The sequence below is a fragment of the Mangifera indica genome, chromosome 12 (genome assembly GCF_011075055.1).
Source record: "Mangifera indica cultivar Alphonso chromosome 12, CATAS_Mindica_2.1, whole genome shotgun sequence".
In the NCBI taxonomy this organism is placed as follows: domain Eukaryota; kingdom Viridiplantae; phylum Streptophyta; class Magnoliopsida; order Sapindales; family Anacardiaceae; genus Mangifera; species Mangifera indica.
Genome location: NC_058148.1, coordinates 13,714,980 through 13,726,296, shown reverse-complemented (window position 1 = coordinate 13,726,296; position 11,317 = coordinate 13,714,980). Strand labels below are relative to the sequence as shown.

General features: G+C 33.4%; 1 protein-coding gene across 1 annotated transcript; it reads left to right on the top strand.

Annotated features, from left to right (window-relative positions):
• The first annotated feature begins 6,610 nt into the window (after positions 1 to 6,610).
• LOC123192347 (receptor-like protein kinase HSL1) lies at positions 6,611 to 10,480 on the top strand. Its single transcript, XM_044604866.1, has 2 exons — positions 6,611 to 9,331; positions 9,742 to 10,480. The coding sequence occupies exons 1-2, from the start codon at positions 6,718 to 6,720 to the stop codon at positions 10,119 to 10,121; spliced, it is 2,994 nt and encodes a 997-aa protein (XP_044460801.1). The 5' UTR covers positions 6,611 to 6,717; the 3' UTR covers positions 10,122 to 10,480.
• The last annotated feature ends 837 nt before the right edge of the window (positions 10,481 to 11,317 follow it).

The following is an 11,317-nucleotide window of genomic DNA, read 5'->3' as shown; positions in this document are numbered from 1 at the left end:
GATCAACATTCAACAATACAATAAACTAAACTAAAATCTTAACCAGTTCTAACACCACTATGTAATGATTCACAAGGATAGGAAATTGAAAAAGGGTTGTAACAAAAGAAGAGAAAGCAAGAATTGAAGATGTAGAAAAAATTAAAGGAAGAAGGAAGGAAGAATTTTCACAACAGTGCAAGTTGCAAAGTGTCTGTCTTTATTTATTTATTTATTTATTCTTGGCTGAAAATTTGCACCCCAATCTATCATGAAATGATGTTTTCCCCCTTTGATTTCAGAAACACCCATGTTAGTCCTTTCGTTTTTTTTTTTTTCGGGAACTCAATGGCTAAATATTAACCATGAAATGTAATCTCATCAATTCATATGGTTAGATTCATTGCTTTAAATGGTAGAGCAGACCAGCTGGTTTGACAGAGAATTAGAGTCTAATCCGATAATCTCGTAACCTAGGTTAAAGCCTTGAACCGGGATACATCGCAGTCAAATTGGCTTAACCCATCAATTAACGGTTCAACTAACAGTTTACTCATATGTTGACATAAAAATAAAATTTAGTAATTTTTTTAAACAATTGGGACTTGGATGAAAAATTTTACACTTCACTAGAAGTTGCACCTAACATCTCATCAATTAATATAGTGTGTCTGTAACAGTAGGCTAAATTCATTTTTATGAATATGTTGGTTGAATTTTATATTTAATGATTAATTAGTAAAAAATGTATCAAATATTTTTTAATTTTTATTTAAATAGTATACCGATTCGATTATCAGTTGATCTTGACAAGTTCTATCACTGGATCAATACCGAATTTGGGAATGAAGTCATAGTCTAAATTAGGTTTTTTGTCTGCAAAATATTGTATATGAATCGACAAGATTATCCTAAAATGGTTAAGATTTAACTCTTTTGAATAAAATTGGTTGTAATGTGGATATTCCGGAAACTGAGGGGATAAAGTTCTTTTCACAATAGATTAAGGATGAATAGGTGATTTGGCCATTGTTTTCCCTTCAAAAAGCGGTGTGAAAGGTAGGACAGGAGGAGGAAGGAATGAAGCATACGAGGACAATTACGATTAAGGTTCCGAACAGACTCTAATGGGTTGGAGCCACCATAGCCTTTTCAAATCTTTTAGCGCCTTTTTTTAAGTCTTATTATAATTTAATATTTCATAACTTCCCCCAATGTTTGTAAAAGTGATTAAAAACACCTTGATTTTGACCCACAAATCTTGGCTTGTGGGTTCCTTCAAATCTTTCAAAAAATAAAAATGTGGGCTGCCATATAGGTTAGCACTGAGGTTCTATTGTTCTAAAGTTCTGTTTCTGTCATTTTTAATTGTAAAAAGAGTGGTTCATGATTGAATTAAGAAGGGTCTCTTTTTGGTTGGACCCATTTTTGGATCAAAAATATGAAATCATAATTGACTTATGAAGTATGGCTTTTGGGGCTTCATGGGAGAAAGCTAATAGCCTTGCTTGACAATGTTCTAGGTTAGAACTCTCTATTGTAACTTGTAAGGGGTTCTTCTTGGCTGCTACTTCACTCTTAAATGCTAGTGTGGAGTACCATTTTACCATATCCGGGTCAAATGACTATGTCCCACAAATGGTTTAATGAAACAATAAATTCCTATTTTTTAAATTTTAAAAATAAAATTTTTACCTATCATTTACTTTTATCAGTGAATTTGTTAAGTTTTTTTTTAAATTATTATTTATCATTTTATTTGAATTATAATATTATAATTTATACTTAATATAAATAATAAACTACAAATATATTTTTATCTGTTTAAAAATTTATCACCTAAATTTCTAAAAACTATCAAAACTCTAATCACCTTTAAAATATTATATTTTGGTAAACTCTTTCAGCATGTAATTATCATTTTTAAAACTAATAAATGACATATTTAATTTTTTAAAAATTTAAAAAACCCTTTAACTTTATTTGAATTTTCAATAACTTTAAAAATTTTTATTAACATTTTTAATATTTAAAAAAATTACAATTCACCTCTAAATTTATAAAAAATAAAAAATAATGAGAAAAATAAAAAAATAGAAAATTTTACATAAAATAATATATTTATTCCTTTTTATTTACCGAATTTCACTAAGAAAAATACATGTCAACATAAGAATTTAATATTTTAAAACTTTAATTGTGAATATTTATTTTTCCAACTAACAACAAATCCAAGTGGGAAATAGTGTGTTGGCCTAGCATATCATGAAACTATAGTAGCTTATTATATAATTAATTTCAAGCATATAATAATTATGCCATTAATGCTTATATCGACATCATGGATTGTTCCATCCATTATTATCTCCTTAAGCCCTCAGCCTAGAATTCAATAATTCATTCAAGTATTATATTATTATTTAAGTGTAGCATTTTCAAGGGGCCTCGTGATAGGCTTCAAATGATTTTGACACAAAACAAGCATGTTTCATGCACCCATTCCCAAATTATGTCACACCTTGACTCATTGTGAATAATTGTAGGTTGCTTTTTTATGAAACAAGATGTGATCATTGTGCTAGCTTTACTAATCAGGGTAATTAATTAATTAATTAATATTAATTACTCTCTTAATTATGCATGTCCCAATCAGGAAAGTGGTAATTAAGCTCATTTTGGATAGAGATTTGAAGTTAAAATACAATCGCCTCAGCTGGGATGGAGCCATCGAGTGGGTTTGTCACCCTGTAAAAGTATAACTTTGAGTATTTCTTGGCACTCCCATTTAGCTGAAGCATTTCCACAAACACCATACATGCTATCGCTTTTTACCGAATGGGGCTTCATCATTTTGATTGGCTCTTGCTTTGCTTGTGTGTGCCGTAAGGTAAAATTCACGCAATCGTAACAATAAAAGAAGCCCATTTACTTTTTTTCCCATCAAGGCAGGTGACATCTCATTATGTCAATAATTTTACCAAATTTTGTCTGTTCATTTTTTTCCCCTTATTATAATAATTATTATATTAAATAAATTAAAATTTTAATTTTAATATATAATTATTAAATTTAAAATTATTTTTATTTATTAAATATCTAAATAATTTATTATTAAAATTTAATTTTAATTTTTATAATAAAATATTATTCGAATCAAATCCCTCTAAAAAGTTTCTTTTGTTTATTTTTTACACTCAGTGGTTTTCGAACTTTCATTTAACAAGATGATAGAAGAAATTGTCACTTTTACTTCATTTACAATGATTAAAATTCTTAAATTGGTTAAATGATTTAAGTTAATAATTCAATTATATTATTTAATACAATTTCTCTAATTTTGTGAAAATTAAAAAACAAATAATTAAATAAATGCCGTTATAGAAGACAGCTGGAGGGCGCAGATTTAGTAAATTGGAGTGAAAAGCGGGCCATTTTGGATAAACATTAGTTGACTTTTTTATGATAGGTGTAACGCCTTGAGTCCTTAGATGGGACCCTTGAGTCCTTAGATGATACGTGTAGTGGTGATGATCTGGCGTTGTACTTAGATGGGACCCTTGAGTCCTCTTCTCAAAAGTAATGGATGATGGATGAGGGTGTATGATATGATTCCGGTAGGCACTCCTTAATTTCATTATTTAATTTTTGGGCCCCTCACTCACCTCACGAAAATTTCCTGCTCTTAATTTCATTATCCCATATTTATTATTATTTATGTGACATGAAATGCAGGAAAATCTATAATAATAATAACCAACATTAAAAATTGTAGGAGGGTGTCGTAATTAACCTACCAAATTTCTGAAAGAAATTGACACATAAAAATTAATTTTCTCACTTGCCCACATAAAAGATTAATTTAATACATATTTATAAATGTATTCCTACCGAAATAAACTATGAATTGTTGTCATTCACCAAACTCTAAATCGGTCAATAAATAACAATAAATTATCCTTGGATTGTTGGTAGTAGTCATCCGGGGCCGATATGAGTAAAACCGAATTTGAATATTCCTTAGTTTAAGTTTTGTTTGAATAAAATATGATTTGTTTTAAATTTGTTGAACCAATATTAATAGTGATTCGAGTTTAATTTAAATAAAAATGATTTGATTTAAGTTTAACTCGAATTTATGATTTAAATTTATAATTATGAAATATAAGTCAAATTCATGGATTATTAACAAAATGATATTGTTTAATATAATTTTAATCAAACCATAAGATAAGTTTAAATTGAACTATCTATTCGATTTATGAGTCAAATTGAATCAAATTCTATTTATATTTAAAATAGATAAATTTAAATCAAACAGAAGCAAATTAAATGAGCTTTTGAATGAAGTTGACTTAGTTCGGATCTAATTAGTCATAATTCATGAAAGGTAATAAAATTAATTACCAACTAATAGATAGGGTAAAATCTTAAATTTTGTTTTCATTGTTGCAGAAGTTATTGCTGCCTTAACAAATTTTGTTTTTATTATAAACAAATTTTGTTTATATGAATAATTTGTTATCAAGTGCATTTTCCCTTTTTTCTCTTAAGAAATTTATTCAGATATAGTTCAAATTTTAATATATTTTTATTATTTTATTATATAATTTTTCCCCAAGTTTCATAGAGTGACATGTTACTTAAGAAATAAACTAAATCTGATTTTGGTGGGTTGAAATGAAATAATGGATTGCGACTAGTGATAAATGTATATCCACAATTTGTTTTGTTCATTCATGGTGAATAACGGTCAGTGACGGAGGCTGATGCCGCACGAATAAACAAATTAATTTCCTGAAAAGGCCAAATAACTAATTCCCACCAAGGTAGGGCGAAAACTTAAATATATGTCTATTAATTTTAAAAAATTTATTATTTTATTAAATTTTTTTATTAAAATTAAGAATAAAAATATTAAAAATTTTATTATATTTTTCTTTTTTTATTTTATAAAACTAACATTCTCTTCACGTAAAATTTAAAAAGTATCAATTTCTCTTTACAGTTTTTTTTTTTTTGATGGTAACCACACTGATGGATAATTGACACTATAATCTTTATCTCCCTTTGATTTATCTTGTTGTTGTCCATTTTTGTTAGATAAAGAGACAATGGTCGAACAAAAAACATTCATTGTCTAATTATTGTCTGAATGGATAAAAATGAATTATTTTTATCTGTCTGAGGAGATAAAGACGATTTGTCTTCATCTCCTCATCGGATGAAGATGAAGATGAATTCATCTTCCTTTGACAAAGATGGACGATGACGCGGGTAAATCAACGAGAGAGGAAGATTATAACAACTATTGTTTGTCGATCGAAACTGTAGTTATCATTAGAGAAGATGCCTCAAAACCTTATAAGAAAAATGTAATAAAACTTTAATTTTAAAATTTTTTTATTCTTAATTTTAATTAAAGTTTTTAATAAAATTTTACCCATCAACGGTAATTTAAATTTTTAAAAGTTAGATATGATGAGTTTGGATTACCTCTGGCCTTCCTAAAAATTTTGCCATTTTTGGCCAAAAAAACACCTCTTTTCTGTAAGATTATGTTTCACCACGTGCTTAAAGAAGGGACAATTTTGGAAGGATCTGACACATTACTAACTAATTGCAACCACTTTCACATTTTGTTTTTTTAATAAAACCCTCTATTCTTTTTTTAATTTGTTTTCTATAGGCATAAAAAACCTCTCATATTTCTCTGCGGAAAAGAAAAGCATCGGACAACTAGTTCAAAAAGCCTACTTATTACAAAACCGCAAAAAATTAAAAGGCGACCACCAACTTTATTAGATTTTGACAGATTGAATCCATCGTATGTTCATTTTGGAAATTGAAATTTTTACTTTTAAATAGGTTTTTTATTTAAATTTATCTTTGTTTTTTTGGCATATTAAATCTTTATAATACAAAAAATTTGAATTTTTTTTTTATTTTCCTGTAATGACATTAAAAAATAAACTTTTTTATCCTCTCTTTAAATTAGATTTATAATCATTGTATCAGTAAGATAATATTTTATAAACGTAATAAAAATTTAAATTTAAATTTTTAGTTTAAAAATTTTAATATTTTATTAATTTTATTAATTTTTAGGATTATATTCTTTATTAATTAAAAATAATTATATTTATTTCAGCCGATTAATACATTCTTTCTTAATTCGGTGACCTTCATTAATACTCACGTACTTTGTACAGCATTAACCTTTAAATTTCCGTCCATGTTTTGGTATATAGCTTGCCACCTAGTAATGTCGATTATTGAAGATAATAAACACGGTAAATATCCTCAAACCAAATCTCTGTCTCCACGGCTAAGTTGGTCAAACCTTTGACCCCCGATTCAAAAAATATAACCGTCATGCAAGCAAACTCCCTCGTGCCGTGCGTGACCCCCAGTCCGCTATTCTTGTGTATTGTGTTCACAAAACACAATTTTATCCTTGTCTCAATGTCATAAATTACTTAAACCGTCAGATTTCTCTTCCTCCATGGTAAGACCGACGTGATTGTATTTGTCCAATAATTTCAGATTTTTTACTAGCAGAATGATTGTTGGATCATGATGGGCATCGATGAGGATGAGCACACATTAACATTTCTCTCTTGCACAGCTTTTCTCTTTCTAATAACTACGCTTGAATTCACGTTACTTGCTTCCTCTTCAAATATATTCTCGCCAAAACTGATCACACTCCTCACACTTTACTTCACCACCAACACAACAATGAACTTTCTTCTTCTTCTTCTTCTTCTTCCTCTCTTCTTGTTTTCTCCTTTCCTGGTTCTTTCTCTGAACCAAGAAGGCCTCTACCTCCAGCACGTTAAGCTCGGGCTTTCCGACCCGGACTCTTCTCTTTCGTCGTGGGACAACTCGCGTGATGACACGCCCTGTTCGTGGTTTGGTGTCACCTGCGACTCACGCACTCACTCAATCACCTCTATTGACCTTTCCAACGCCAACATTGCCGGTGCTTTTCCTTCTCTTTTATGCCGTCTTCAAAACCTCACTTCCCTTACGCTCTACAACAACTCCATCAATGACACTCTTCCTGATGACATCTCAACGTGTCAAAGTCTTGAACACCTTGACCTTGCGCAGAATTTACTCACTGGTACACTTCCTCACACTTTGGCTTATCTTCCGAACTTGAAATATCTCGATTTGACGGGAAATAATTTCTCTGGAGAAATTCCTGAAAGTTTCGGCAGCTTTCAAAAACTTGAGGTTATTTCTCTCGTTTATAACCTTATGGATGGGAGCATTCCGCCATTCTTGGGAAATATTACTTCGCTTAAAATGCTCAATTTGTCTTACAACCCCTTTTTGCCGAGTCGGATTCCGCCGGAGTTTGGTAATTTAACGAATTTGGAGATTCTTTGGCTTACTGAATGCAACTTGGTGGGTGAGATTCCCGACTCTCTGGGTCAACTCGGGAAACTCGTTGATTTGGACCTGGCTCTAAACAATTTAGTTGGTAACATTCCGAGTTCACTCACTGAGTTGACTAGTATAGTTCAAATTGAGCTGTATAACAACTCATTAGCGGGAAAATTACCCACGGGGTGGTCCAAATTGACCCATCTAAGACTCTTAGACGCTTCAATGAACGATTTGACTGGGCCAATTCCTGACGAATTGAGTCGGTTACCGCTCGAAAGTCTCAATCTTTACGAGAACCGGTTCGAAGGGAACCTGCCAGCCAGCATCGCCGACTCACCGAATTTGTACGAACTCAGACTGTTCCGAAACCAACTCACTGGCGGCTTACCCCGAGATCTCGGCAAAAAATCGCCGCTCAAATGGCTGGACGTATCGAGCAACCAATTCACCGGCGAAATACCGGCGGGTTTATGCGAAAAAGGCGAGCTAGAAGAGTTGTTAATGATAGACAACAAATTCTCTGGTCAAATACCGGAAAGTTTGGGTGAATGCCGGAGCTTGACACGTATCCGGCTACGTTCCAACCGGTTATCTGGTGAGGTGCCTCCGCATTTCTGGGGACTTCCTCACGTGTACTTGCTTGAACTCGCTGACAATTCTTTCTCTGGAGAAATTTCTAAAACGATTGCTGGAGCAGCCAATCTTTCGCTTTTGATTATAAATAAGAATAATTTTAGTGGATCATTGCCTGAAGAGATTGGTTTCTTGAAAAACCTTAACGTGCTTTCCGGTAGTGAGAATAACTTTAGTGGGTCCCTGCCTGAGAGTATTACAAATCTTGGTGAGTTGGGAACTCTTGCGCTTGATGGTAATGATTTATCAGGTGAGTTACCGGTTAGGGTTCATTCATGGAAGAGATTAAACGAGCTTAACTTAGCTAATAATGGGTTTCAAGGGAAGATACCTGATGATATTGGAAGCTTATCAGTGTTAAATTATCTTGATTTGTCAAATAATCGTCTTTCCGGGAAGATCCCTGTTGGGTTACAGAATTTGAAGCTAAATCAACTTAATCTTTCCAACAATAGGTTTTATGGGGAGCTTCCACCGATGTTTGCAAAAGACAGCTATAGGAAAAGCTTCCTTGGTAATCCTGGTTTATGTGGAGATTTGGAGGGTTTGTGTGATGGTAGTGGTGAGGAAAAGAATAGAGGTTATGCGTGGTTGCTAAGGTCTATTTTTATACTTGCTGCCTTAGTGTTTGTTTTCGGTTTGGTTTGGTTTTACTTGAAGTACAGAAGATTCAAGAATGCAAGAGGTATAGATAAGTCAAAATGGACGTTGATGTCTTTCCATAAACTGGGCTTCAGTGAGTATGAGATTTTAGATGGGCTTGATGAAGATAACGTGATAGGAACTGGATCTTCTGGGAAAGTGTATAAGGTTGTGCTTAGCAATGGAGAGGCTGTTGCCGTGAAAAAGCTCTGGGGAGGAGTTAGGAAAGAGTGTGAACGTGGAGGTGATATTGAGAAAGGCCAGGCACATGGTCAAGTTCAAGAAGATGGGTTTCAAGCTGAGATTGAGACTTTGGGGAAGATTAGGCACAAGAACATTGTTAAGCTCTGGTGCTGCTGTACAACCAGGGATTGCAAGCTTTTGGTCTATGAGTACATGCCAAATGGTAGCTTGGGTGATTTGCTGCATAGCAGTAAGGGAGGGTTGTTGGATTGGCCAATAAGGTACAAGATAATTGTTGATGCAGCTGAGGGACTTTCCTATTTGCATCATGATTGTGTTCCTCCAATTGTGCATAGAGATGTTAAGTCTAACAACCTCTTGTTGGATGGAGACTTTGGTGCTTGCGTTGCTGATTTTGGTGTAGCCAAGGTGGTTGATTCATGTGGAAAACCCAAATCAATGTCTGTCATTGCTGGTTCTTGTGGTTACATTGCACCAGGTTAGTGAGTTAATTTCTTGGTTATATATTTTAATCTTCATGTCTCGAATTGGATACGTGCATAATTATTTTAGATATCTTCTATATGCTAATATTTTTTCAGTGATCATTAGTGATCACCAAATTATATTTGTGATAGAGATCTGCCACTTGTTCTGATACAAAAATTCTGCCACTTTGATTTGATAATAGTGTTGATATGCATTATATAATTTGCGCAAGCATGACAATCATTCCTATGTATGCTTGCTTTTGTAGTGATCATATAATGTCTTTAAGTTTTATTTTTGTTTTCTCTATAAATGAATGACATTTTCTTTTTTCAAATGTGCTCTGCTCTCTTGCAAACTAGGTTGTTTTATTTTCTGAGTTAAATTTAAACTAATTCAGTCTCTGTAAATCTGTTGCAGAGTATGCCTACACACTACGTGTGGATGAGAAGAGTGACATATATAGTTTTGGAGTTGTCATTCTTGAGTTAGTCACAGGGAAAAGACCGGTTGATCCTGAGTTTGGGGAGAAGGATTTGGTTAAGTGGGTTTGCACCACTTTGGATCAGAAAGGATTGGAGCACGTTCTTGATCCCAAACTTGATTCCTGTTTTAAGGAGGATATATGCAAGGTCCTCAACATAGGACTCCTTTGCACCAGCCCCCTGCCCATCAACCGTCCGGCAATGAGGAGGGTGGTGAAGATGCTACAAGAAGTGGGCGGAGACAACCAGCCCAAAACTGCTAAAAAGGATGGGAAATTGTCACCTTATTATTATGAAGACTCCTCAGATCAGTGAAGTGTAGCTTGAGAACTTTTTCTCTAGGTTTTGTATGAAAAGCATGGTTGCTTTAGGAGTGATAAACTCCTATGTTTTTTTGGTTCTTAAGCCAACTTCCAATTTTCAGTCCCGCTTGGGTTTGCTTTCTGGGGTGTGGAGGAAACACAGAAAAAAGTAGAAAAATGGGAATTGCTAAGGTGTTGATGTACACTGTAAAGTTATTATCCCTGAGGCTTAATCCCACTGCAGCTTGCATTGGAAGTGATGTGTACACACTGCTTAGTGATGGTGATTTGTCTCTGGGAATACCCAGGTGTATGTTGACAGTGGCCTTAATTGGCATCAACTAAAGTAAAAATACTACTTTTTTTATTAAATAGATATGAATGAAACGTCTCCAGTGGAATCTCTAAAACGATACCTCTGCAGCTTTTGCGTGATATTCCAGGCTAATTCCGTGACTCATCTCTGCTGTGAGATCTTTGCCGAAGACACCCTGTCACTGGGATGTCTTTTACTCAGTTATCGAGGTAGTTAAGTTGGGTTGGCCTTGATGTGCCCTTCTCATTAATGTGAAAGAACAACTAGATTTTACATTGTTGGTAATTTGAAGGGGCCTTGCCTTAGGTTTAAAATTGGGATGAAATGGGTCCATAGCAAATAGAAACTCCAACCACTCTTACATTAACAATAACCAATTGAAAAGTGTCTTTACTTTAACAATGATCTTTTGGGCTCAAAAAGCCTGAGATGAAATACCGGGAATCGCCCAAAACGAAATTAAAAATGTAGAGCTGAACAATAGGGCAAGTCACTGCTCCTTATTGATAACCTACCCAAGTTTCGATTTCAAAGGATATGGCATTTATGGCAGGAGGGCCATTGCATTTGCATGAGTCACGAGTGGTGCATGTTTGAAGTTTGAATGCACACTGATCTCTGAACCTAATAGAATCAATGAAAGTACTGCCAATCATTAATTGTTCCTGTCGACCAGATGAAAAGGAAAAATAACATAGAAACTTGCACGAATGTGGAAACTGTCATAAAAAACAGTACTGCCAGGGCAGAAAAGAGGAAACGAGATAACGAAGGAGAAATTATAGATGGGAATTGAACAATTGAAAAACAGTACTGGAAGGCCTCTTTCACACTTACAAATTTTTTTTACACAACGAAATAAGTAAAATACAATAAATAGCACTTTTGGCTGT

What these genes read in the sequence shown, in the direction of transcription:
- LOC123192347 (XM_044604866.1), top strand. Translation starts at nt 6,718, where the DNA reads ATGAACTTTCTTCTTCTTCTTCTTCTTCTTCCTCTCTTCTTGTTTTCT. An exon ending in TTGTGGTTACATTGCACCAG is followed by an intron (nt 9,332 to 9,741) that starts GTTAGTGAGTTA and finishes AATCTGTTGCAG; the next exon opens with AGTATGCCTACACACTACGT.